This window comes from Nesoenas mayeri (genome assembly GCF_963082525.1).
Source record: "Nesoenas mayeri genome assembly, chromosome: 3".
In the NCBI taxonomy this organism is placed as follows: domain Eukaryota; kingdom Metazoa; phylum Chordata; class Aves; order Columbiformes; family Columbidae; genus Nesoenas; species Nesoenas mayeri.
Genome location: NC_137544.1, coordinates 48692519 through 48719014, shown reverse-complemented (window position 1 = coordinate 48719014; position 26496 = coordinate 48692519). Strand labels below are relative to the sequence as shown.

Genomic DNA, 26496 nt, shown 5'->3' with positions numbered 1-26496 from the left:
AAGGTTTCATTTATGCCTAAAGCAAACATCAGGTACTTTGCTACCATGGTGATGAACACAGTAAAAACACCTTAATCACTCCTGATTCTGCAAGTGTAAAGTAAGGCTCGGTGCAATAGTTAAAAACATAAGTCTGCCATCAGACACATATTGTGAGCTCACGCTTTAGAAAATGGCTTATAGTTTGAGTTCTGCAAAACCTGAAATACATAATAAATAAATGAACAGAGAAATTGTGTTGTGTATGTTATGCATATATACTACTCTGGTGCTGCGCATAATTTGTAAGATGAGTTGATTTATCAAGGGTTCCCAACATAATAGCCAGAAAACTGTTTGGGAAACAAGTCACCTGCTTGACTACTATATGTTTGCCAACACCAAGAGAATAAATACTCAGCTTCGGAAAACTAAGCAAGTTTTATCTCATTTTTTATTTTAAATAATCAAGTTCCATGTCAAAGCTCAATACCCCGTGTTCACTTTAAAATGACAAATGATTTAAAAGTTTTTTTTTTTATAAAACTAATGTTAACAGCAGCTGAATCTTTTATCTCTGACACATTTATGTTACAATATATATAATAAATTTGAAGCTACAAAGAGTTTGCAAAGTTGTTCCAGACTATCAAGCTGATTTTGACTTTTTGGGACTGACCCCACCATCTTCAGCTGACTTCTCTGCTGGCCTCTTTTTTAACCCTTTCATTTTTCGTGTCTGCAGTTTACCAAGGTCTTGCTTCTGCATGTGGATTCGACCATAAGTTGTACCAAACACATCATGAGAGATATTCTTTTTCTTCTTAGGCTGTAAAGGAAGAAGAACATCAGTATTTGTGAGTAGGGGGTGCCAGGAGCTCTGGTGAGAAGCCAGATATCCGGCCTTACCATCATCACGTTCACCAGTAATTAAATTACCAAATCAAGTGGCAAAAGCAAGGCCACATACACTATTTGGAGCTTAGAGATTAAGATTTGTTCTGCTCTTGTCTGCAACCAGAGGGGAATTTGTATACCAGATATTCACTACAAAAGTGCTACGGCCCCAGAAATATCAGTCAGCGCATATAAAAGTAAGCTTTGGTCAAATATAGAATAATTAATACTTCAGCTTTTGCTCTTTTTCACATATAGATCGGGAAGTAATATATTTTCCATGGTGCATACCTTCAGGGCTTTTGGTTGTTTTAACGACAGCTTATAAAGGTCATCTGAAGCTAAGTGTGTTCTCCTCATAACCAGATCTAACGAAGGTCCCATCTCTTCCAGTTCAATTCTTGGTATTTTACAGCCAGATTTCTTCAGAAGCACCCTATAGGAGAAAAACAACCAAAATCAATGCCATCCTCTGTGATAAAGACTTAACTGCCTTCCTAAAGGGCAGGTTCAGTCCTGTAGTTCATCACTATTTGAACACACCCAAAATATAATCTGGCTAAGGTAACTTTTTTTTAAAATGAAACTATTATTATCAGTAGTATTGTTAAAACTCAGTGCCAGTACCTTGAAAGCCATATCACGCCTCAAACTGAAAATAGTGCCCTGGGTATTAATAGACATGAAAACTATCAACTGTCATTTACAGCAAAATAACCTGAGCACTAACTAAGAAAGTTTTTTGTTTGTTTTAAAGAATGATCCTGATAAAAGTCACTTTGTTACAAGAGAAATCAAAATCACATGGAACACAAGCTATGGATGCTCACAGTCTCCTAAGGCAAGGATGGCTGCACGGGTGAACTCCAGTGCAGCCAGAAGATTGTCCTCTCCTGCCTTTTCCCATTTTTCCTTGTGTTATCGCGGGCTGCAGCTGGATAACTGACTAAGTTTGTGAAGTCTAAGACAGTGCTGGGAATTCACACAAGCTAAGTCACATCACCTCACTAACACAACCACACGAAAGAGCAATCCTCCTCACTACGACGGAGAGCTTGACACAGAAGGAAGCAGCAGGTTTAGGGCTCCTGTGTTTTCCTTCTGCTGTACAAGTTACTCTCTTTCATGCTGAAACACCTCTGCACATTACATATTTGAAATGCAGCAAACTATTGCTCAAGCCAGTTCAATTACACAACTACAGGCTAAATTTGGGGAAAAGTTGACAAGCATATCAAAAAGCAAACAAATAGATAAAACACATACTCACTTATAGCTTCGCATGTAAATTTTCCCATCTACAGCTGTGAAATGCAGAACATACTCTAAACCAGCCAGGCGAATACTGGGCACGCTAGGACCTCTGAAGAAATCTGAAAGGATATTTTAAAAGAATAAATTCCAGGTTTCTTGGCTGAAAAGCAAACTAACAGATGACTATAAAACATCAGTTTATTTAATTAGGGACCCACATCACATCACTGATGTGAACTCCTTGCCTGTATAGATATTCTTCTTGCACCTAACTAAGCAAAGCTGTACATGGGATACCTGTGTGTTTAACAGTGACCCCACTCAGCAGTCGCTCTGCGAAAACACAGGAGAGAAACTTAACATTTCAGGTGTCAGCTCCCACATTGGTGAAACCAGCTGGGTGTAGAAATCCTGACAGGAAAATAGTGACTTTCCAGAGGTAATTCAGTAGCAACAAATATGCTACTTAAAACTAAGTGCATGGAGAAGAGCATATATACTTCCACAGCAGTAACTTAGTTTCATTAAACTAATTGGGATAACTGCGTTGTCTATTCTTTCAAATAGTCAGCCTTAAAGTCAGAAAAACAAAATGTATCTTGTTTGGTGTTTAGATCTAGTCATATGCTCAGCTAAACATACCAACCCAGAGAAGCCATTAGTTCAGATATCCATTTAAAGACATGATTCAACAAACTGATACTTAATCAGATTCTTAACCAGAGGCACATTTGGATGAGTATAAAGAAGGTACAAAACAGACCAAAACTGTATCTTGTCTACTCTTATCTACATTTTCTCTCACTGACTTGGGGAAAAAAATTAGATATATAATTTCTTTCACAACTCCCTCACAACAAAGCACTTCTATCCTTTAGGTAAAACAGGATTTGTCTTTACAATTAACACCTTGCCTATTTAATAAGAAACACGTAACTATAAAAATAAGACACTTGAAATACTTGCTTAGTTTGCAAATAGAACACTGAAATACAGGTTAAATACAAAATGAGCTCTTTCTAGAAAGGTTCTTTTATCAGGCTATGAAAAAATTACTGTGCAACCAGAGAGCTTGCAATAAGCACAGCAATCTGTCCAACATATGCAGAGGGTGGAGAAAGAATGTGACCTTGACTGAGGGAACAAGGTGTGCTAATAAACATGACAGGGCAACGCTGAAACAGAGGAGAACTGCTAACAGACGCAAAACACATCAGTCTTTTCCGTTCTGTCCCGTTTTCAGATCCCTCGGCTAAGTTGTCTTTTCCTCCACTACCTTTTTCAAGAGTGACATCCAAAACAAAGTCTTGCTGGCAGATATCAGCTGGAGTCTAGCCAGGAAACTTCCTTGGTCAATTAAATACTCTCACATCGCCTCTTGTGGGTTGAGCTTGTAGTTAGAAGAACAGTTGCAAATAAAACATTTTGTTTATTTCTGCCATATATTTTCCCTTTGACTAGGTTCTCTGTGGGTACACAAGCTCACATTTACAGTGGTTTTATTGGCAACATCTCTCTTTCGTATTTTCCTGTGGCATCATACATCTTTTTACCCACAGGATGATCTCTTCCAAACAAACGCAGGTGGTCAGGAATTTCTGTTTCCTGGCAATGCTGAACAGCTGCAGAAACCTTACACTTCAGTATACCCAGAGAGTTGAAGTTTTTTTAATGTACTCTTGATTTACAACTCTTGCTTTGGTTGGACTAGAGACTTGCTTTCTCCTTTCTTTCCATTCCTAGTTCTTTCAGCCCCTTGTCCTCACCATGTTTCCAGAACTTTTAATTTACTTTTTCCTGCAAAGAAATGCACAGGACCTTTCCATTTCTAGATTAAATTTCTAAGTTACTTCGGAACAGGAGTCTGTACACTTCTTTTTGTATCAATTCGTATCCCAAAGCTGGTAACACTGAAACCTATGTAGCAATGCTTAGCATTAGTGGAGTTTAAATTCTATCCCAGTCATCCCCTCTTGGCCAGAAGGAACTCACAAATCTTTGAGACACTCAAAAAAGTCTGCCTGAGGAGAGCCGCATGAAGAACAGGCTGATGGGCAATTTAAAAATCGTAGAGGTCTCCTGGAAACCAACATTTTAGAAGGTGTATAAGCAAGTCACGTAGTGACAAGCCATTTTAAGGATGAAATGGGTGTGCAATAACAACCAGCAAGCAGGAAGTGTTGTTAAGAGATGAAACATTTTATAAATGCAAGCATAAAAGGTTATTAGAATTTCATGAACTGCATTCCAAGGACTTACACGGCAAATGAATTCCTACATTACCACATCAGTAGGCAATGAAAACCAAGAGAGAAAGAATGGGATGCTTTTGTCTTCCAGGTCTCTAAAGAAAAACGCAGCTGCTGTTTATTTCTCCTAAACAAATTCTTGCACTTTGCAATTTAAGTGGACTACAGGGTTTAGCCACCACGAAGACAATAATTCACCCTTGCCTTTAATTTTACAAAGAAGCTGCTGTAAGACGATATTCCAAACACGCATAAACACTTTTGATACCACAAAGGCCAACGAAAGCTTGGTTGTTCACCAGCATCACTGGCATCGCACTGCTTTGGCAACAAGCAGCTGTCAGCTACCTCATATTCCCTCTGGGAGCCCAACAACACTGCTACAGTAACAAAATATTTGCTGTTGTTGCTATAAAGACTTTTTCTGTCTTTCTTAGCAATAGAGTGACAGCTTAAAAGCACCGTTTTTGCAGGAACAGAAATAATCAGTTCCTCCCTATCAGCTAAGGGTAGTTCTGAAGCAGGTCAAATTATTACCCAAATGATTTTAATTGGTTAGTGATACCTTCAAGCCTTTACATTCCCTAACCTTTTCTTTTGTCCATTGTTTTGCATCTGGGTATTTAATACAAGTCAGCAGAACATTAAGACCTGGAGTGGTTGGAGTACATTCAAGAAGAAAGATTGGGTGTCAGTCCGAGTGCATTTGACTGCAGAGTCATTAAAGGCAAGGAAATTGGAGAGGAGAAAGGACAGATGAACATCAAATGAAACAGGACGTGGAAAGCTAGTTAGTTATTTGGCAACTATCTAATGATGCCTGTCTTCCATTTCAGGCACCGAGCTGTTTGACGGTGGGGTGCATGAGCACATCTGGATGCCAATCAACAACACTGTGCAGATGTCTGAACAAGATACACTTCAGAAAACAATGTACCCGCTTCTTGCAGTGTAAATATTCATTTACAGTGACATAAATATGCAGTACTAAAACTCACTTCATATTCAGTATTACCCCACCTTCAAAGGTTTATAAGCACAGTTATCAGCTTGTCATCTGTCCCCAAGAATCAGTCAGCTGTACTGAGAGGATGCAAGTTTTCTCCTCTCCTGCTCGCCTTCCAGTTTCATCCCAGATAAAACATTTTGCTTTAAGAAATTATAATACTAAGGGAAAAAAAAAAAATCTTATGTTGAAAGTCTGTTTCTAAAGAGCAATCATTTTTTTGTTTGTCTAGAAAAAAAGAGCCAAATCAATATTTACTTTATATGAAAGGGAGATCTTGCAAAACTGTAAGATTATGAATTGCTACAATCCAAGAACGGAACTGACAGAACAAGACTGTTCTTACGGGGCCAGTTTCAGTAACTTAGCAGAGCTTTAAAAAAAAAATTAAAAAGTAATCTACTTTTAGGAAATCTATTAAAAAGAAAAAATACACCATCCTACTTCCTAGATTTGTTCTACCAAGCAAGATGCATTTTTAAGTATCAAGAGATATAGTACCATATGACTTCTATGTCCTAAAAAGCTACCCTAAGCATAATCATTTTTTATATTTCCTCAGAAAAAAAACCCCACAATGAGCTTTATCTTCCAGAGCCTCCAACCTTGAGACAGTAAAAAACTTTCTGCCAGTTTGTTTATTAAGCTCCAAGTCTGCCTGGAAGTTAGACACAGATATTATCTACAGCTGATTTTTACCACACATGTTCTTTCCAAGAACTCTACTCAATGGCACTTTTGTTAGAATTGGTCAAACTTCCAACAGAAAATCCTTTCATTATAAAAACACAAGCTCAATTATACAATTGACTTTTTCTGTAAGCAAAAATATCTCATGTTCTGAATTTAATCCACTAATTTCAATTAGATACTTCAAAAATATCTGGCTAGAAAAGTGATGATCCAGTACAGTTACAAGGCAAAGACTTTTTGAAAGATATCAGAATTTTCCCACAATCAAAGTAATGAATTTAGTGAACACAAAGTTTCGACTTTAGACTCTTTTAGGCTAGTCTTCTTCCCCCTCTAACAGTCATGATCAACATGAATCTTAAAAGTGCCTGTTCTTGTTTTCTTTCTGTGCTGAGCATAAGCAAACATTTATTGACAAACCAGCATTTCCCAACAGATATTACTACAGATTTATGCAATCCTACTGCTCAAATAATCAAAATACTGACCAATAAGAAGGCTCTTCAGTCTTCTGTATTCTTCATTTACCTCGAACATGTCACCAGCAAATATCAGCATAGGTTTTGTTCCTTCAGGACATTTACTGTTCTGTGGAATAAGAATTTTAAAACAGAACAAAAATTCAGACCATGCTAAGGAACATATTATTGACATAATAAGTGGGTGGCCATTCAACACTGAATGAAAAATTGTTATGACCTGTGATCAATATGGACAAAACAGACCCTTTTTTTCATTGAACAACACTGTATGTATAAGAAAGGACTTTATTTTTAAAAGGATGAACTGTATTATTCTTTGTGATAGATTAAAAATATGAGATTCTTTACTATACAATGCATACGATAACACCTCCTGGTGAAAATGAGTGAATCTAACTGCAACTACTAACAAGAAAATAAAAACAGAAGCAAACAAGTGTGTTGTGCTTCTGACACTGGATAGTACATGAAAAAGGCTAAAAGATCAGCTTAGTCAACCATATAATTTTATTTCTGGCCAAACACATTTACTTAACTATACTTGCCCTGCTATAAGCCATGTTATGAAGATACACAAGACAATCCGACTTCAAGGGGAAAACTCACCTTTATAAACTTCTTCACTATCCCTGTAGACTTTCCTGCCAATTTATACATTGCAATAAGGACCATAAAAATCCCTTATTTTTGCAGTATATGAACTGCTTGATACAGAAGGACACACACATGAAATATTTTTTAGTCTTGCCAAAATGAGCCTAACATAGCCATAAAAGGCAAATTTTCTCTGGGTTTAAATAATCAAGATCTTATCTCCCTGTGTGAAATAAGTATAGTTCCTTGAAAACAGGCATCTATGCACTACTGAAAGCTAAAGAAAGTTTCAGAATCATCTCAGTCAGTAGAGTGACCATCTTTGGTTAATATTTGAGAAGAGGGATTTCAGTTTTCAAAGCCTACGTCAATTGATATAGGAACCTACCATGAGCAGAACCTAAGGAATTTTGTAAATGTAACTCTTTAATTAAAAAGGGAAATATTAGGAACAAACCAAATCTAAAAATTGCAAAAAGAGTTTCAAGAATGCTCAAAACACCTTTTTAAGCAACCCCTGTCCTTGTGTCAAAGCACAGAAAGAGTCAATGCATCAAAAAAATCCACCAGTAGATGTCAGTGAAATACCGAATTAGTGAGTCCTTACCTTGACATCTTTTAGGGATACAAACTTCTCAATGCCGAGCTCAATCATGTCTAGGACATGATAGTCAAACATGCGACCTGTGAAAGTAAAGAAGAAAATCCAGTTATTTTTCATTGAAAACTAGACCTTTCATTAAAATAAAAACCCAAATGAGACGTATTACCTATTATCAGGTTGTTAGGTCGCTTCTTGTTATGAGAGCCAAACAGAAACAAAGAACAATCTGATTTCTTGGAAAAAAATTCCTACAATTGAGGAAAAGAACAAAACTCATGAGTTCCAGTTTGCAGTGTTTAAAATATTTGGTGAAGGTCTGTGTCACAAACATGTGAGTTTAGGAGCTGCTTAATAAGAAGATCAACCAGAGGAGTTTTGAGCATGTCCAGGTACCCATAAGCTAAAACTGACAGCTGGATTCAAGGTTCAAACAACAATTCACTTCTTTTTTTTCCTTCCCATTGTAGCCTTAAAGATCAAGCCAGGCAATTTTTTTCTTGCCATTTCATCTGTAATGCCCTTTTTCATAATTCCTCATTACTTGTTTATACACAAGATACCTTCAATCACTTCTCCTTGCCTGCAGAATAAGTATGCTGCAGTTGTAATGCCTCATTTTAGTTACCCGGCTAAGCTTTATGCAGCATATTAGCTTTGCCTACCAATTTCTGAACAGCCAGCAAGCTCAGGAACATCTGCAAATATCTAATGTCCTCACACTTGGGCATGAGAGTCCTACTATAGAGCAACCTCACATCAACTTATTTAAGACTAAGAGGCTACTTAAAACCAAGCCAGTGGTGACTATCATAGAGAGGAGCTTTTCTCCAGGTGGAGCAGATAGAGAACCTCTTACGGTACCATGTCCAGAGTCAACATTACAGCAATTCTTTCTGAGGATATCCAACCTCAAAGCCTTTTCATGTGCTGCTGTGCCTCAAGGCAGCCCCTAGTCCCGTACCAACCACTGTTCCTAGATACATACGCTTTTTATCCAGCACTTACCAGAAGCACCAGCACTTCCACACCTGCGCTTGGCAGCTGTGAAGCAGAAAAAGCCTCTGTATCTCCTCCCAGCCCTGCAACAGCAGCTGCTCAGCAAGGACACAGCAGCTCTGCCCCTCGGGGAGGTCAGGAGAGGCAGCAGCCCCAGGAGCAAGCCGAGCCTGGATTAATCGCACACACAAAGCGCACAGCCCAGCACTGAGCTCTCCCACCAGGTCCCTGAAAGGTACTGGCTGTAGACAGATCAACAACAGAACCATTTCCTTGAAGCAGTGGCTCACACAGCTCCGTTAATCACTGAATGTTGATATACATATAAGTTCTCTAAGAGCTGTATGATATTTTATTTAGAAGATCACAGAATCACAGAATGTTAGGGATTGGAAGGGACCTCGAAAGATCAGCTAGTCCAATCCCCCTGCCGGAGCAGGAACACCTAGATGAGGTTACACAGGAATGTGTCCAGGTGGGTCTTGAATGTCTCCAGAGAAGGAGACTCCACAACCTCCCTGGGCAGCCTGTTCCAGTGCTCTGTCACCCTCACTGAGAATAAGTTTCTTCTCAAATTTAAGTGGAACCTCTTGTGTTCCAGTTTGAACCCATTACCCCTTGTCCTACCGTTGGTTGTCACCGAGACGAGCCTGGCTCCATCCTCGTGACACACTTTACATATCTGTAAACATTAATGAGGTCACCCCTCAGTCTCCTCCAAACTAAAGAGCTCCAGCTCCCTCAGTCTTTCTTCATAAGGGAGATGCTCCACTCCCTTAATCATCTTTGTTGCCCTGCGCAGAACTCTCTCCAGCAGTTCCCTGTCCTTCTGGAACTGAGGGGCCCAGAACTAGACACAATATTCCAGGTGTGGTCTCACCAGGGCAGAGTAGAGGGGAAGGAGAACCTCTCTCGACCTACTAACCACCCCCCTTCTAATACACCCCAGGATGCCATTGGCCTTCCTGGCCACAAGGGCACAGTGCTGGCTCATGGTCATCCTGCTGTCCACCAGGACCCCCAGGTCCCTTTCCCTACACTGCTCCCTAACAGGTCGCTCCCCAATTTATCCTGGAACCTGGGGTTGTTCCTACCCAGATGCAAGACTCTACACTTTGATGCAACAAACTCAAATGTCTCAAATGTGTCCTGCATGTACTGCAACATCACATACATTGCAAAATTTCCCTTGTAAAAAAAAAAGAAAAAATAAAAAAGAGGCCTGTAACCAAAAAAAGAAACCCAAACAAAATCACCACACTAACTGGATTTGACTTTCCACATCTTCCCAGGCTCTGTTTATTTGTTGACACTGTTCTCAGTCACCCAGCCCCACTGTTTTGAGGTTCCCTGAAGAACCTCCTTTTAAAATATCAGAACAGTTTTAGCTACCACTTTTTTTCCAGAAACTATCAGAAGTTTAAACCAGGGGTCAGCTGATGATCACCTAGTTCCTATATGACTGTAAAACCAAGTGATCCAGCTATGGGATTGTAAGAGGTTTAGTTTCAACAAATAATGTCACAAATCTTTCCTTTCTGCCTACAGTAAGTTCTCCATTCCACTCACCATATTTTTGGCATGGCTGCATTTCTGTCCTTCATGCCAAGAACAGAAGCACACATTACAAAACCTCAGCATCAGTATTAATGCAGATTAGGCAACTTTCTACGTTGATGTATCTATGCTGCAAGAACAACGATTTCTTGTATGTAACACATTAAAAATGTGTTGGACAGTTGACTTAAAGCAATTCAGCAACTCCTCAAGCGCTCACTATTGGCTGCCTTCACTTGCTTTTTAAAAAAAGGATCCTTAGTGATCATTAAACTATCTCTCCCCTCCTCTCCCTTTTTATTTACAGAGAATTCCTTAGATACGTTTCCCCTTTATTTTCACACAAGTGCACTTGTGCTCGGCTTGCCTACGTGATTTTTTTTTCTTCAGAGTTACTGAATACAATTCCCCAAAATTCCCAACTTTCACATGCATTTTCAGTGAGTTATTTCAGAGACTGCCTCATGCACTGGAAAGCTGACCCTTATCTCTCTATGTAAGTCAGCAGTGGCACAGAGCAAGCATTACCAAAATATCACCACAGGGAAACAAACAACTTATTTTGGGATAATTCATTTTTGTCTTTATTGTAAAACCACAGCTGTACCTCACTATCTCCTTTCATTTTGTTGAGAGAAATAGATATACTGCTTTTATGACAGACGCATTTCAGCAGTTTAAGTAATGCTTCAATTGAAGCGCACATGTGTGAGATATAATCTTAGGATTAGTCCCCATTATTTTTAGTCTTCCTGCCCACAAATTACCCTGACCTTACAGACTGAATCAAAACCAAATCCACATGGGGCATATCCCCAAAATACATCCAAATACACCCCCCTGCTGTCCAAAATACCCTCCAAGCTTCTGAAGAGCCCTTCTTTTGCAACCTCTTTGCAGGCCCAATACACATATTCAACTGAAACTGCACATTGCTCTGACAGCTCTTGACTGAATGTTGGGACTGGACCCTCAGCGACCATCTTGCCCTCGCACAGCTGATGCACAAGGATGCACGTGGTGCTCTGCTGCGCTTCTCTGCCTCTGCTCAAACACAGGGAACTCACAGAAAGCTGTGATCCCCCCCTCCCCATTTAACTATTTTAACCTATGAATTCGTCAAATCAAAAACAAGTTCTCGATAAGCTATGGCACTTTAGAGGACTAACTTTTAGCAAACCAAAATAAACCACTTTATTCTTCCTTTCATATTAAGCACAGATACTTAGAATAGCATTACAGACTTCTACATTTGCCCATCACTTTACAGAAACACATGTTTACAGTAAAGAAAAAGTCCACTTTACAGAAACACATGTTTACAGTAAAGAAAAAGTCCTCACAACTTGACACTTCCATCTTACAGCCAGAGGAAGAATTTACTTACTGATGCCAGAAATGCAGACAACACCCTACCTTCAACTTGTCCAAACTCCCCATAACCTTTCATCATCTAGTTCTTTCTTTCTCATCTAGTTCCTCACAGATTAATAGCAAATTACCCTAAAATAAAGTTTTTCATTACTTTAAGACTCTAAAATTACAAGAGAAGATGTAGTTTATACTTACCAGTGATGTTTGATCCTCAAAAGGCCTAGTGATATTTTTCCTGAAAGAAGGAAATATATATATATATTTTTTTTAAAGAACAGACCCAGATAAGCACATTTAATTAGTTCTCCGATAACATCAAAACTCTGCATTCTACTGGAAACTCCAGCAGCAGAGGTTCAGTTTTAGTTCAAGCCATAAGCCATATTAATCCTGCTAGAAGTTCCTTAGTGCCACAGTTGCCATTTTAAGTCATTTCCTCCACATTCTCTGTCTCCTGGGGCCTGACTTCATAAACAACTTTCATCTAACACTAAATTCAGCTATTACAATTAATGTTTCTGCACCACAACCATACAGATACTGGGTTCCCATTTTGAGCAAGATGTATCTATCATTGCAACCTGTAATTCTAATTTATAAGAATTCAGATAGAAAATTTCCAGCCTGCCTTGCTCTCATAGAACCAGACTATTCATGCTTGGAAACTACCAAAAGCTGTTTTGTCAGAAGATTCAAAGACATCAAAGTGAGACCACTTACTTTTTATATAGTACAGCAAAAGGCTTCTTCACAGCATACTGCAAAAGACAAAGTCAAACACATGTTATCTCTAACACATAGAAGTGCACAGCGCTGCTTTTTATAAAACCCAACAACTCACACGATCACAAGAATTCGAGTAATTGTTTGTACAAATCACCCTAGAAAGGAAGTCATTTCAAAAGGCCTGCTCACAATAATACCCTTCAAGTCAGTAGCAATCTTGGTGCCAAATTAATTGCAGAAGGGCTTATTTCTAGAAACTAAAAAATAACAAAATAACTGAGAAACAGCTGAAGTCAAAGCTACATAATGGAATCTCTCTGCTTCTAGGGGCATGAGGAAAAACAGTGAGTGAACAACCACTTGATTTTCATCAGCAGAAGATGGTAAGAAAACAATAAAGAACGGAGGAAAAAAAAGAGTGTATGGACAGCTATAATATTTTCAGGTATGGAGTTAGGAGACAGAATTGGTCAGTTTAAGTTTTGGAACAGGTTGAAAGCTCCATATCAATGCACACAAGCAGTTTACACAATTCTGGGACGTGACTTCAGCTGAGTGATCCAGTCCCAATTCTGAATTTGTTTTCAAATGGACTTGCAAAACTTCTCCTTACACACTGGACAATCATGGAAAAATAACAATGAAGAGAATAAGCTCAAAACTTCTGGCAAAGAAGAAACTGGAAGAAAATCTCCATTGAGGGGTAGGTAATGACACCTTTGGAATACAGGTCAATTTAAGATTTGGGGAATGGGGAGAGTATGAAAATATTGATCTTGCAGTAGAGAATCTGCAAATTGTAAGAAAAAGAGAAAAGAAGGTACTCTTGGTGTAGCACCAAAGGTTGTATAATTAGAGGTTACATACTATGTCCAACAACTTACAATGTCTTTAAGCACTTCTGTCACGGTTAAGTTTGCATTTCCTCCTTTTATGAGCATAGCATTTTTTGTATTTTCTTTAAGTTTGGGTTCTCTCTTCTCAAGAAATCTTTTTGCTCTCTTAGTTTTAGGCTTTCTGTAAATTAAATTAAGAGTTAAAAACATAATATCAGTAACAACATCCAACACCACAGAAAACAGTAAAACAAAACAAGAATTGGAATAAGATATGTTCAAGTAACTTGTTTCAGTGACTCAAACCCATCCCAACCTGCAGAACCACAATCAATACTAAAGAATCAGTCTGAGATTAATGCGTTTTACTGCCACTCTTCTTCCTCTCTGTCTCCCCAAGCTAGCAAAGGCGATTTTACCTTTGACAGGCCAAAAGCTTCCCCCACAGCAGCTCCAGCCCCAGCTCAGAGCCGTGCATCCAGAAGAAAAGCTCAAGTATAACACAGCTGTACTTGCAGTACTGTGCGTTATTTAGGCGAAACACACCAGCCTTAGCAGGGCCACGGAGCCCGCATAAACTAATAACGACACAGCTTAAGAACTGCAAACACCCCCACACCGGTACTTCCAACTGCAAACGGGCAGTTCTTTCAAGCGTACAGAAACACACACATTCCACACCGGCCGGTCACCACGGCTGCTTTCAGTGCCCGGGTCGGGGCTCTCCGGCCACCAACCAGCAGCGCTCGCTTCCCCGCCTCCCCGCACGTTTTCCACGGGCCTTTTCTCTCCGCCGGCCTCGCCCCTTGCGCCGCCGCCCAGCGCCGGTTCCCCCGCGGGCCGGGCGGGCACCGCGGCCCCGCCACACTCACACCACCCGGTCCAGCGCGTCCATCGCTGCCTGCCAGCCGCCTCACGTGCGCGCCCCGCCGCCGTCCCGCAGCAGCATCCGGGACGTCACATCCGCGCGGACAGGGCGGCGCCAAAAAGCGCACGGGGTGGAGCACTGAGCATGCGCGAGGCGTTACCATGGCTGCAGCACCCGCTCAGCTTTGCCATTAAATACTATATGACGATGTGCGAATGTAATACCGACCCACGGACGAGCTAGGGGCCACAATACAGTCACATGGACCAGCCTGGGAACAACTGATGCACCGTTACAGCAGATCAGAGCCAATAAGCTATCAGAAAAACAGACTTCCTTTTGTATAGTATATATTATAATACAAAATTATGACCTAGATTTCAGCTGGTCCACAGGGGGTTTTGAGACCTGACTGGACAAAGCCCTGAACAACTTCGCCTGAATTCAGCACTGACCCTGTTTTTAAGTAAGAAGATGGTCAAGAGACCTCCTAAAGTACCTTCCCACAGGAAGGATTTCTGACATGTGTCAGGGGACAAAGGATGCTACAGAAAATCCAAACTAAGGAATCTGATGAGTAACCAAACAAGCCATAAAAAGCACACTTACTTGAATTTTCTTTCAGTAAGTGCAGTACAAGAACAGACACAGTATGCACCTGAATACAACACATGAGGCAAGGTTGCACTTGAAAAATTCAAGACTTTATTTTAAGGAATGTTTGTTTTTTTTTCTTTTTACAAAATGTCCCAGCCTGTACAATACATCAACATTTTTCCTAAGGTAGGGGGCTTTTTAAAATTATGTAACCATTTCCTCTTCTACAATTTTGAGGTAGATAAATACATTTCCAGTTAGCATTTTTAAAAACACTTAAGCCCTCCCCATTATAATCCAAAGATAAAGGCAACGCACAAGAATACAATGTCTGTTTTTCCACTATTAATTGCTCAGATAAATTGGAAATCACATCACAGGCTATAAAAACTGGCATTTAAAAGTTGGCCCGTTAACTCCATGAAGAAATCCTGAAAAGATCAGAGCTGATCTCATGGAGGGGCATCGTCTAAGGCAACACTTCCAGAAGGAGAATCCTCTGCCCCGGAAGCAGGGCTGTCAGGCAGTGGAACAGGGGCATCCATTTCCAAGCTGTGCTGCTTCTCTAGATCACAATTCAGGTCAGAATTTCCTCCAACACTCACCTCTTCCTCTGACTCTTCAGCCAGTTTATCTTGGGCCTGAGCTGACTCCTCAGAATCCTCTTTTTCACGCAGAAAACTGCAAATTGTGTTAGGCCTGCTGTAGGAAAAATCTCTGTCCTTGATCTGTAGCCACTCCACTCCACCTGATGCAAAGAAGGAAAATTGGTATTAGTGACAAAAGGACTTAACAGTGATTTTTTTTTCTTAGTTTGAGTTCACTGTTATTAAGGCTGAGCCTGACCAACATTTAAGTAAAAGAACCACTTAGGATAGAAGGATGTCTTTCCAGAATTTGGGCCAATACTAATTTTTGAGTCTCGCCATAGGGCTTGAACCATTAGTTTTCCTTGAAAAACAGGGCTATGAATAACAGAAAGTAATTTGATAAAGACCAGCTTAAACTAAATAGAAACGTACCAACATGCATAGGTTAAATTGACTTAACCAAGACATACAGCTCCAGATACTGGAGATCTTGTGCATGGTTCAATGACAATACCAGCTCAGTGTCTTAAGAGCGGCCACAATGAAGATAAAATTACTAGGAAAGCAATGAAAAGTAGCAATGTCAAGATAGAAAACTATGCTACATCCCCATCATGAGTACTGTGTCCTGCTCAACCCATACTGTAAAACTAGAAAAAAAGAACCAAGAATTGGTGAAAATAGTTAGCTCTCAACAGAAGAGACTAAAAAAAACCCAAACCAACCAAAACACCAGCCACACAACAATCACCACAAAAAAAAAGCAACAAAAAAAATGACAGACTAGAATTCTACTTGGAGACAGCTCAGAGGGGGCAGATGTTTATAAGGCTGTACTAGAAAACAAGTAGATACCAACTTCTCTCCTAATTTTGGTAACAATCTAAGTAACTTGCACTCATCGGAAGCACCAGATCACACATTTGTAACAACCACAAAAGCAAACGATCAAGAAAACCCTAGTAAAGTTGTACTTTTTCCCTACCAGAGAACGTGATTTGAAAACTAACTGCTATAAAAAGTGGCAGAAGTCAAAAGCACAGACAGGTTCAGAAAGCAAATGAAGACGACAGAGCCTTTATATACTAAAAGCAAACTCCTGTTAGGATATTCATGACCTGCTGAACACCAGAATGACAGCCAAAAGGAAGAATTACTCACGTTATGTCCCCCTCCTCCTATTTTCCACACACCCTCTTACTGCTGTCCATAGTCAGAAATACAACATAGGCCCACGCCACTTTTGGTCTAAACCAGTATGGCAGTTCCTGTAGTATTTATGTGTCAGACACCAGCCTTAGACTCTTAAATTAAATATAATTCAAAGTGCTGAGAAAATATTTTACAACTACAATAAAAAGAATAAAACGTTTGTCCACCTAAGTCTTAGATAGGAAATTACATCAGAAATAGTTTAAGAATTTGTGTCACCTCCTGAACTCAAGTATATCAAGCTCTTACAACATGCATCAAAGAGACTCCAAATAGAACTGGGATTCCTCTCTCACTTAGATTTTTAGGCAAGACACATTGCCCATTCAGAAGATACTGTAGTTACTTTGTGTGCACAACATTAAACTTCTGTCATGGTACAGAAACAAATGGTTTTTCAGCAGTTATCATCATTATTGCTTCCCCAGAACAAAATATGCCTTTGTATTAAGCAATATATTCTCTCCTTTACTGTACTTCAAAAAGAGTATTTTCTGTTTAATATTACCTACTTAATCCTATGGAGAGAAGAAACAGTACGTGGTGTTGATAACACTGATGTTTGGTTACATTCTAGATGACATTTCATGTCATACCTCCTATGACCAATGTCCAGCTGATTGCTACATACTCTTAAAATAGGAAGCAGTAAGACTGACCTGAGTGAAAAAAGCAACTAAAAGCAATAGGATACTGCTAATGAATAGTATTATATATGGTAGGATACTCAATATCTGACTATGTAAGAGCACTTTCGTACAAAAATGTACAAAATAAAGCAAACATAAAAGCACTGAGTTCTGCCTACAGAATGAAAATCAATTGAAATGGTCTGCTAGGTCTGTCTTTGCAAGTAAGCTAAATTAATTTACAATTAACTGTAAACTAAGTAATAACAATTCATTGTAGTACATACAACATGGAACTTCTCACTAAGAATATTATAGACTTTCAACAATTAAGAGTCTCAAAAAGCGATGAGAAAAATTGATGGGGGGTGGGAAATCAATGAAGAACTACTATACAGCACCTCTGATTTCAGAACTGGTGCCAAAACTTTTAGATGACAGAAAAACATACGAGATAACATCAACATATGTTTGCCCTGTTTTTACACTCTTCTGTAGGAGTCTCCTACTGGCCACTTCTAGGGGCAGCACTGGTCAGTAGCAGTATCTTTCTTCATTTGTTTTGTATTTTTCTATTTACAGATACACATTTATTGCCTAAAAAAGAAAGTTCCTCTAACTTCCTGCATGCTCTTGAATCAAACAACCAAGGACGACACTCCTAAGCATAAGACATCCACATCCCTATACATAAAAACAGAAGGACTAACCAACATTCTCTTCTCCTTCCTTCTTCTCTGTCAAAAGTGTCCGTGTCATGTTCAACTTCTTCATTGTGTGACACTTGTATTTCAGCTGTACTTTTTGGTTGCCTTCTGCATCTACTATGAAGAGAGGAGAAAAAACAATAACCAAAACCCAATCATTGTAGCGAAGTCCACTATCAGCTGAAACAAGACAAAGATTATTTTTAACCTCCCAGGCTACCACAATGAACAGGACATCAAATCACAACAATTACCATGCTCTGTGTTTTCTTCAAAAACCACACAGGTTCCCAAGGTATCTATGGGGGAAAAAGTGACAAAGTCTTAGAGGCTAATTTACATCAGCTGCAGATACTGCACCCCATGGCACAGCACTGCAAACGTTCTGACCTCCAGCCCCTCACAAGACCTCACTGGTAACCACACTGCCAACTCAGACACAGCCAGGAGTATCACAGTCTTTCTTTGAGGCATTTTATGTCCCACATTCTCTCTGCCGAAATACCTGCTGGTGCACCCTGCAGCCATACTTTCCAGTATGTAACACAGGTGCATGGCTAATTCAGCTACGTCAGACTGGTGCTGCTCTATATGGTATCACACAAACACCACCCAGAACTTCAGCAACTCACAGGCCCACGTTCTTCATCCACAGTGCAACTCACTGTCATTGATAAAGTTCTCTGGGTCATACGAAAAAGTAGAGATCGTATCCACACCATTTTTCCTACCTTCATAGTCTCCAGCAAATACGTATCTGTCCACTTGTAAAATGGGCCTCTCTTTCTCTATTCCCTACAAAAAGAGAGACAAAATTGCACGGATGTCAGGTCTCTTCTAGTTCAGCCAAATTTCTTGCTGGGAGACCACAGGAGACAGATACAGCAGAATCCAGATTATATCAATTCATTGAAAAGATAAATCGTTTAAAAAACACAGCATAAAGTAATAACAATAGAATAAGTATTCCATAGCACTGCAAATGTAAAATGAAACATATATTTCGGTATTAGAGAAAAGGAATAGATTCCAGACTGTAAAGCTTTCTCAAACTGTTAACTTCATATGAAGAAAACAACATCTTTAAAAGAGGATTTATGGAAGTGGGTAAGAAAGCACAGCAGAGCCTATGATTTTACAGAAGGTAGCAGAATGCTGAAATAATGTCAAGACATACAATTAAATAAGTATTTCATAGTTTTCAAAAACTGTAATAAAAGTAGTTTTAGTCATTCCAACTGACTCTGAAGTCTTCTGCAAAGCTAAACATTAGGAGTGTGGGGACAAGGAATTTTCTTTCTGTTTTTGTAGGAAGCTTGATTAAGCAGTGGTAACAACAGTTACAAAGGGTTTAGTCAATCTTACTGTAAGACCAGTGTACTGTAAAAAACATAATTAAAATGCAATGATAATTTTTCAGTCTATCATCAGACATGTTACTTTAAGTATACTAAATACAAAGAATATACCAGATAGTACTGTTCTAGTAACTGTAACAAAACAAACAATGCTGAACTGGTACAGAAAATGCTCTAGTATGTTAAACCAGACCAAATAAATTTAGATCAAACTGCAGCCAACTGTCTACTTAGGTTACATGAAATAATTTTAAAACACTGTTATTTCCTTTAGGAAATTAATTTAACCTCGGTTTTAAATTAGCAAATAAAAATATACATATTTGCATGAAAAAAAAATGTTATTTTCTAAGTTCCAATTAATAAGAGTTCTGTAAAACAGGAGAATGTACAAAATTATTTGGAAAAGATACAAGGTGAAGAAGTCCAGCACAAAGCCTCACAACAGCACCAGAGGTGCAACTGGAAAGTCACAGAAACTTCTGTGATTACTGAGTCTACATTGTAAAGGAGTCGGATACTTTTTTTTTTAAACAGAGAGTAAGGCAGCAGTTCTATTAGCTCATTCCCTTCCTCTGCAGCAGAGCTCTTCCAAATACACAGGCCAGGATCCCATTACTCTTGATATGTATAACTAGAAACTATCCTTGGACAAAAATTAATGCCTGAACAGAATATACCCATTAAGGCAAAGTATCTTTTAGCAGTACACTGCAAACAGCAACATTATTCAGGTCATGAAGATAAGCACACACTAAAAGTTTAGAAGATGAGGCACAAGGTGGTAAATTGCATAAAATACAGAATACCACACAAGTTAATAGGAATTTGTGCAATTTTCCTCTTATACTTTTAACAAACAGAAATGTCTAAGATCAGCAAGAATAATCTCTGGAATTCTCTGTCTGCTGCATAAATTGAGAACACTAACACCTTTAAGCTAATATGTAGAACATATTTTGGTAGAGTTTGTTTGTGGTGTTCTGTTTTTTACTACAAAAAATTAACGAGCAGTACTAGGCAGCAGCATTAGGGTTTTTAATATTCCAAACTTTACTTATTTGGCTGACTGCATTCATTTTTGAGCTATGCAAAAATGGAGACTGTCTTCCACTTATGTGACCAGCATCACAGAATACTTGTGAAACAGAATAATACAAAGCCGAATCTTTTATTGGAGTTTTAACAACAGTTGTCCCTAACAAAAATCTCAATGAATGCTTACTCTGCGGAGTAAGCACAGGTAGATTTGGATACGACCAGGATACAGTATAGATACTTTAAAGTTTTTCTAGAAATATTACAAAAGAATCTCAAAGCACAAAATTTAAAAGACTCACATCTAACAGTACTGAAGAATATGTAGCTATTCAGCCACCAGTAATGAACCATCTACGTAACACATGTCAACCGACTTAGGTCAGACCTAGAAAGCAAATCTGCTTATATAAGCATATCCACCCAGGGATTGATAACTTATGAATTTTGATTGTATTTCTACAGTTCAGATTTTCAGAACTGACTTCACCACCTCACATATTTCTAATCATTGGCATAATTCCAATACATTCTCTTTTGCCTTTGCAGTCTTTTATAAAGGTCCAGTTTCACAAAGTATTTGCATATCAGTAGTAATTGTCTACCTACCCAGCTCACATAGTCCATGTAGATTTTGAAAGGTGAATTAAATCTGTCCCATATAAGGTGATTAACCAACTCAAAAGGAAAAGGACAGGTAAGCCAGATTCTCACAATAAACTAAGTGAAAGAAACAACATCCAAAACCGTTTACCAAATGCTTAAGACCTGATTATTCTTTAGAACACTTGAACTTTCCAGGCAGTGTCTGCAAAAAACAAAAATCATAAATACAGTGCAATTCAGAAAGATTTGGGGTTTACCTGTTAGATGTGCTGAAGTTATTTCAAGAAATGAGCTTAACAGTATTCTTTGAAATGTGCTAAATACATAATTTAAAAAACTGAACTTGAAATCAGAGGGGATAATGGTCCTAGCTTATAAATACTTCTGAAAATTCTTCCTTATATTTACATAATACTATGTATTATGTGTTGTGATACAGAGTTCACAACCTGCAGCCAAATACAGCCAAGACAGTGCATAGATCTCTATGAAAGATTTGATCTAAATGTTATCGACTTCAAGGAATTTAGAAACAGCCTCAGTCCTTTGTTCACATGCACACTGACTTACCCCTTTCCTATTGTGCTGTAATCACTCACCAAAATCTTGCATTTGTTTTCACATTTTTCTAAGAAGTCGGAATCAATAATTCCCGATAGTTCCACCATGACCAGCTGCTCCTACAAGATAAGTTTATAACGTGCATCTGTAATTTATATATTTGAACAATAAAATGAAACCCACAACAAAAAACCTCAAACGCAAAGCCTAGCACACAAAGACCCAGACTTTCTGAATAAACAGACCCCAAATCTGATTTACTCTGCGTTTTGTTGAGAAAATATGGCAGACAGATATTGCAGTACCCAGGGCAATGCAGCAACCCGCTACTCGAAAATATGGCAGACAGATATTGCAGTACCCAGGGCAATGCAGCAACCCGCTACTCGAAAATATGGCAGACAGATATTGCAGTACCCAGGGCAATGCAGCAACCCGCTACTCCATCATACACCTGCTTCACACTCCAATTTCCTGGCCTTCTCTCCCCATATAGAAAAGGCAATCATTTTTCATGGGTGAAATCAACGTGATCGATTGATTAATTAACAATATGACCAGTCACATATTCCAAAATACATTTCCTAAAACTTTTAGCACCTACCTATGTAAGACACAAAAGCAAGAGGTGAAATTAAGCAACAGGCTGCTTGAAATGGTAACTTTAAACTCTTTTTAACACATCACCATGAAATCAATTGCTGTTCATAATTTCTTACACTTTGGGGTGAGGAAAACACAAAACCAAACCAATAGACAGACACCCTGAAAAAAATCTTTTATTCAAGGGCAAAAAGAGTTTTCAAGAATCATCTTCTCAACACTTACAAATACACATTAGATTCATAGTTTGTATTTTCAAATCTTCCTGTTATAGTTGAATTAGTTTTTACTTACATCTTATAGTTGAGAAATTCGTTTTTCATCTTATAGTTGAAATTAGTTTTCTTATGGTTGAATTAGTTTTCTGTTTTGCAAACCGTATCTAAGATTCTTAGTTTTGTAAACTATATAACTGTATCTAAGATTCTTGGTTTAGTAAACTGTATCTAAGATGCTGTATCCAAGATTTTTACCTTATTTTGAAGTTTTCGGACTGTGTCCAGGGAGATGTGCAGCTGGGGATTGTGGGTTCGAGTCCCATCTGGGTCGCCAAAAATGTTAGCAAAAAGGACACATAACCACGGACGTAGTTATATGCGGTGCTTTTATTCCAGCGCTGGGAAACCAGGGGTTCACACCCAAAGCTGGCTTCGACCACCGATTCAAAACTCACTACATTTATACAACTTAGTTACATACATATTCATCACAACTCTTAACAACCATTAGCATATTCCACACCTATTCTAACACAAACTGTCTATCTAAGCGATGCTAAGTAACATTCGCATGTTTATCAGTTATTTCTAAGTTACCTGTTATAAGAGAATATGTCATAAATCTATGTCAATTGGAAGAATAGGGTACAGTTATATAAGACCATGCTTGAATGCACATCTCCCTGGACACAGTCCGAAAACTTCAAAATAAGGTAAAAATCTTGGATACAGCATCTTAGATACAGTTTACTAAACCAAGAATCTTAGATACAGTTATATAGTTTACAAAACTAAGAATCTTAGATACGGTTTGCAAAACAGAAAACTAATTCAACCATAAGAAAACTAATTTCAACTATAAGATGCAAAACTAATTTCAACTATAAGATGTAAGTAAAAACTAATTCAACTATAACATTCCCGGGGTAGGACGCAACTGAAACTGCAAGAGCGCCTGTTGACAGCGGCGTTTCCCACAAAACCTGAGGCTAAACAGCCCCAACGACACGGCTGCGGAGCCCGGGAACCCCGGCAGGCCCAGGGGGCAGGCCCAGGGAACCCGCCCGCTCCGCCAGCCCGGGGACCCCCCCTCCGCCGGCACCGGAGAATGGGAAAGGGCTCGCAGGGGCGCGGGAGGAGGAGAAAAGCCGTCACCTCCGCCCTCCGCGGAGCCTGGAAGCAGGCGCTGGGCTCTGGCGGGCACAGGGCCGGGCGCAGCCCCACCGGGCAGCCTGTGCCATCCCGCTCCTCTTGACCGGGGAGAGAGGGCCGGGCCGGGGCACAGGCAGAACACGCCGCGCCCCTTCCCCGAACGCAGCTCTAAGGGAGCGCGTCCGGCCTCCGCATGCACCAACCTCCACCTCCTCTTCCTCTGCTTCATCTCTCCTCTCACCCTCCTCCGCCCTCTCCTCCGCCGCCATGTCGCCCGCGAGCGCCCCACTCCCGTTCTTCCCCTCAGCGCGCACCACGTGGACCCGGCGCCGCCATCTTAGATGGGCGACCGGTGCCGCCCCTCCCCCCTCCCTTACGGCGGAGGTTGGAAACGGCGCCAACGGCCGCGGCCGCCCCGCCCCCGCCGCTCGCGCCAGCCGCCCCCAGCAGGAGGCGGGAGTGAGGCGCGCGCCGCGGCGACCGTTGACGGGTGGAACGTGAGGAGCGGCCGGGCCCGGGAGAAGAGGGGGCAGCCTGCCTGGGGAGGAGCCCGAGGCCGCGGTGAGATGCGGGGCTGTGGCGGCGGGAGGGGAGGGGCGGCAGCCCAACGGGAGGAGGGGTTTCTGGGGGGCGGGCTCTGGGTGACAGAGAGGGCGGCTCCGGCAGGAAGCGCCTTCCAGGCCCTGAGCAGCTTTTAATCAAGGGGACTCCGTCACCGTCCGTCACCGTCCCTGTACGCGAGCTGTTCTGCCGGCGCCGCCTCGCCTGCGCCCGAACTTCTCACTACCTAAGGGTTTCCACAGACCTTGCCAGAGTCACAGCCCTTTCTCCGGCGTCGTTTCCTAGGTCGAACCAGGCGCCTCATCTCTGCTGGACGGAGTCCGGGTTTCCCTCCTCATCCCGGTATCCCATCTTCACACCTGTGCCACTTGTCTCCCTCCTTGTATGCTGGCCTTATAGGCACTATTGCAGGTTAAATCTTGCCAGACCCTTCTTCAGTGGAAGAAAGGGAAATGTTTTGTTTTGTGCATGGTTAAACTGTATTTGCTATTTTCGTGGCCTGTGCCAGATGCTGTTTATCTTGTCAGGTTTGAATACACTCTCATCCGATTTCCATCTGATAAGGATTTCTGAGATAACCTGTTAATTTATTTCTTTGTAAGTGCAGGACGTTGCACTTTATAATCCTCAGTTTTATATTGTATTTTGTAATGTAATTATATCATTTTTTCCTTCTGTATGTTATGTTTCTGATTTTGTGCCATGTGTCTTCCTACTCATTCTGCCAAAATGTTAAATAAAAACTGATCCCAAGGGAGTTCACTCTAGATTTTTTTTTCAGCCCCTACTTAACCTCAGTCTCATATAAGATAAATATAAATGTCAGTGTAGTGCTATATCAAGTGTTTAGCAGTGTCCGGATATGTGTGATCCAATGCGTTTCTCCTTTTCCTATAAAAATCACTGATTTTAAACATATCAAGTAAGTTTAGCATGGGAAGCCGGCTTTAGGCTTCATGTAATTTCCTATTAAGCTTCATGGTTTTAGTTACTTTTTTTTTTTAGATCTTATCTTAGAATGTTGTGGACTGCTGTGGTAAGAACAGCCTATAAATTTAGGTTAGTTCTAAATACAGAAAAAGATGCTGGGGCATGTTACTTTTCAGTCAGAAAAATTGCAAAGGCTTGAATTTTGACTGCAGGGGATTATAGTTGTGGAACAGATGTTTGGTATATTACAAGTGTTAATTATCAGATATTTTAAAATAATAGCTTGTATAAGTTGATTGGTGTGGGCTGCTGTATTAAAGGGTTTTAGAAAATAACAAAAAAAAAGTTTTTGAGTATTTGATTTCATGTTCTGCCACTAGAAGGAGATAGATAAATAAAGTTATGCTTAGAGAGCTTGTTGAACATTTCTGGTAGATGTTTTTAATGAGCATCTGACTTTTAAAGCTGCATGTAAATGCTGTTAACTTTGGCTGGTTGATCTTATTTATGCTGTATAATATGAATGCACATGTAGTAAACCCAGTCTTTTAATAGTTCTTAACTACTGGTTTCTATTAAATCACTGTATTTGGCAGTTACATTTTTGCACCAGGTCTTCCTATCTTAAGATAAAATTTTTGTTGTTTAAAAAAAAAAGTTCTGCCTGAATAAAGCAGAATAAACTCTCTATCCTGAATATATATATTTAAAAATTAATTGTCAGAGCTGAGCGTGTTTCTGTAATGTTCATGAATGCCGTAATTCTGTTTTTATAGATGGGAGGAGGTTAAGTGACTTAGCTAAAACTACAGGAAGCCCTTACAAGAACATAAATGTGTGTCCGATCAGCCTGTGCAAAATAGGCTGGCATGAACTGCTGATGAAGGAGCCAGTACATTTGTTTGCTTTCATACCAGCCTGAGTGTCATGTAGAATCTGGGCTAATCTCAGTCTCCTGGTTATCGTGAGGCAGGGCATGCAGTTGGATGACGGGAAATTGTTGGTGCATTAGTGCCAGATGTATTTTAAAAGAGGTTACTTCATTGTCAGGCTTAAATTGCTGTGGGCATTAGTGGTTTGCTTGGTCTATCATAACCTGGCAAGAGTATTTCAACAACTTCTCTCTTCCCAGAGACTGTCCCCAGAGTCTGCCAGGGAGATTGAACTGCTTGATAAGATAAATATGGAAATGCATGTTTTGAGGATCCAGGTTTTTGGTTTCTGAGGCCTCAGCTAACAACCATGTCAGTGCCTGAACAGATCTATGTGTGCATGCTGCCAGAGGCATGTACCTAGGTGGCACTTGGGTCAGTTTGAGTCAGTGATGACCGAATGGTAAATTTAAAATAAATGATCATGTTTGAGGTCGATATACATAGTATGTATGCACTAGTTACCGTGGACTCACTTGCAATTTAAGCATGTTAATGTGTATTTTATTTTGGGCCCTGTCATTTGCATATTTTAGTTGTGGAAGTCCATAGATTAGCTATTTGGACTATCTATTTTAGCAAATAAATGTTATTGCAGTTAAGGTACATTACAGGAAATCAGAGAAAGTTCATTGAAACACATCATGAATAAATTCTGGTTTTCTACTTTGTCTCGTTTTTTCTGTT

The 26496-nt window shown here is 39.8% G+C and overlaps 2 protein-coding genes across 5 annotated transcripts; both read right to left on the bottom strand.

Annotated features, from left to right (window-relative positions):
* Positions 1–415: 415 nt before the first annotated feature.
* Positions 416–14156, bottom strand: RPF2 (ribosome production factor 2 homolog). 4 transcript variants are annotated; one of them, XM_080342485.1, is made up of 10 exons: positions 14029–14156; positions 13296–13428; positions 12406–12443; positions 11881–11920; positions 7925–8006; positions 7762–7838; positions 6567–6666; positions 2147–2249; positions 1168–1312; positions 416–808 (listed from the first exon to the last, which is right to left on the bottom strand). In XM_080342485.1, exons 2-10 carry the CDS (start codon positions 13350–13352, stop codon positions 629–631), a joined length of 822 nt encoding a protein of 273 aa, XP_080198611.1. In that variant the 5' UTR covers positions 13353–13428; positions 14029–14156; the 3' UTR covers positions 416–628. The 4 variants fall into 4 exon arrangements, with proteins under 4 accessions (XP_080198611.1, XP_080198610.1, XP_080198613.1 ...); XM_080342484.1 differs by having other exon boundaries at positions 14120–14154; XM_080342487.1 differs by lacking the exon at positions 14029–14156 and adding an exon at positions 13929–14021.
* A 713-nt stretch (positions 14157–14869) lies between these two features.
* GTF3C6 (general transcription factor IIIC subunit 6) lies at positions 14870–23655 on the bottom strand (the record flags this gene model as incomplete). The annotated part of the gene is made up of 6 exons (XM_080341411.1): positions 14870–15460; positions 17854–17967; positions 18105–18149; positions 18582–18645; positions 21452–21532; positions 23590–23655. The coding sequence occupies 6 exons, from the start codon at positions 23653–23655 to the stop codon at positions 15165–15167; spliced, it is 666 nt and encodes a 221-aa protein (XP_080197537.1). The 3' UTR covers positions 14870–15164.
* Between the last annotated feature and the right edge of the window lie 2841 nt (positions 23656–26496).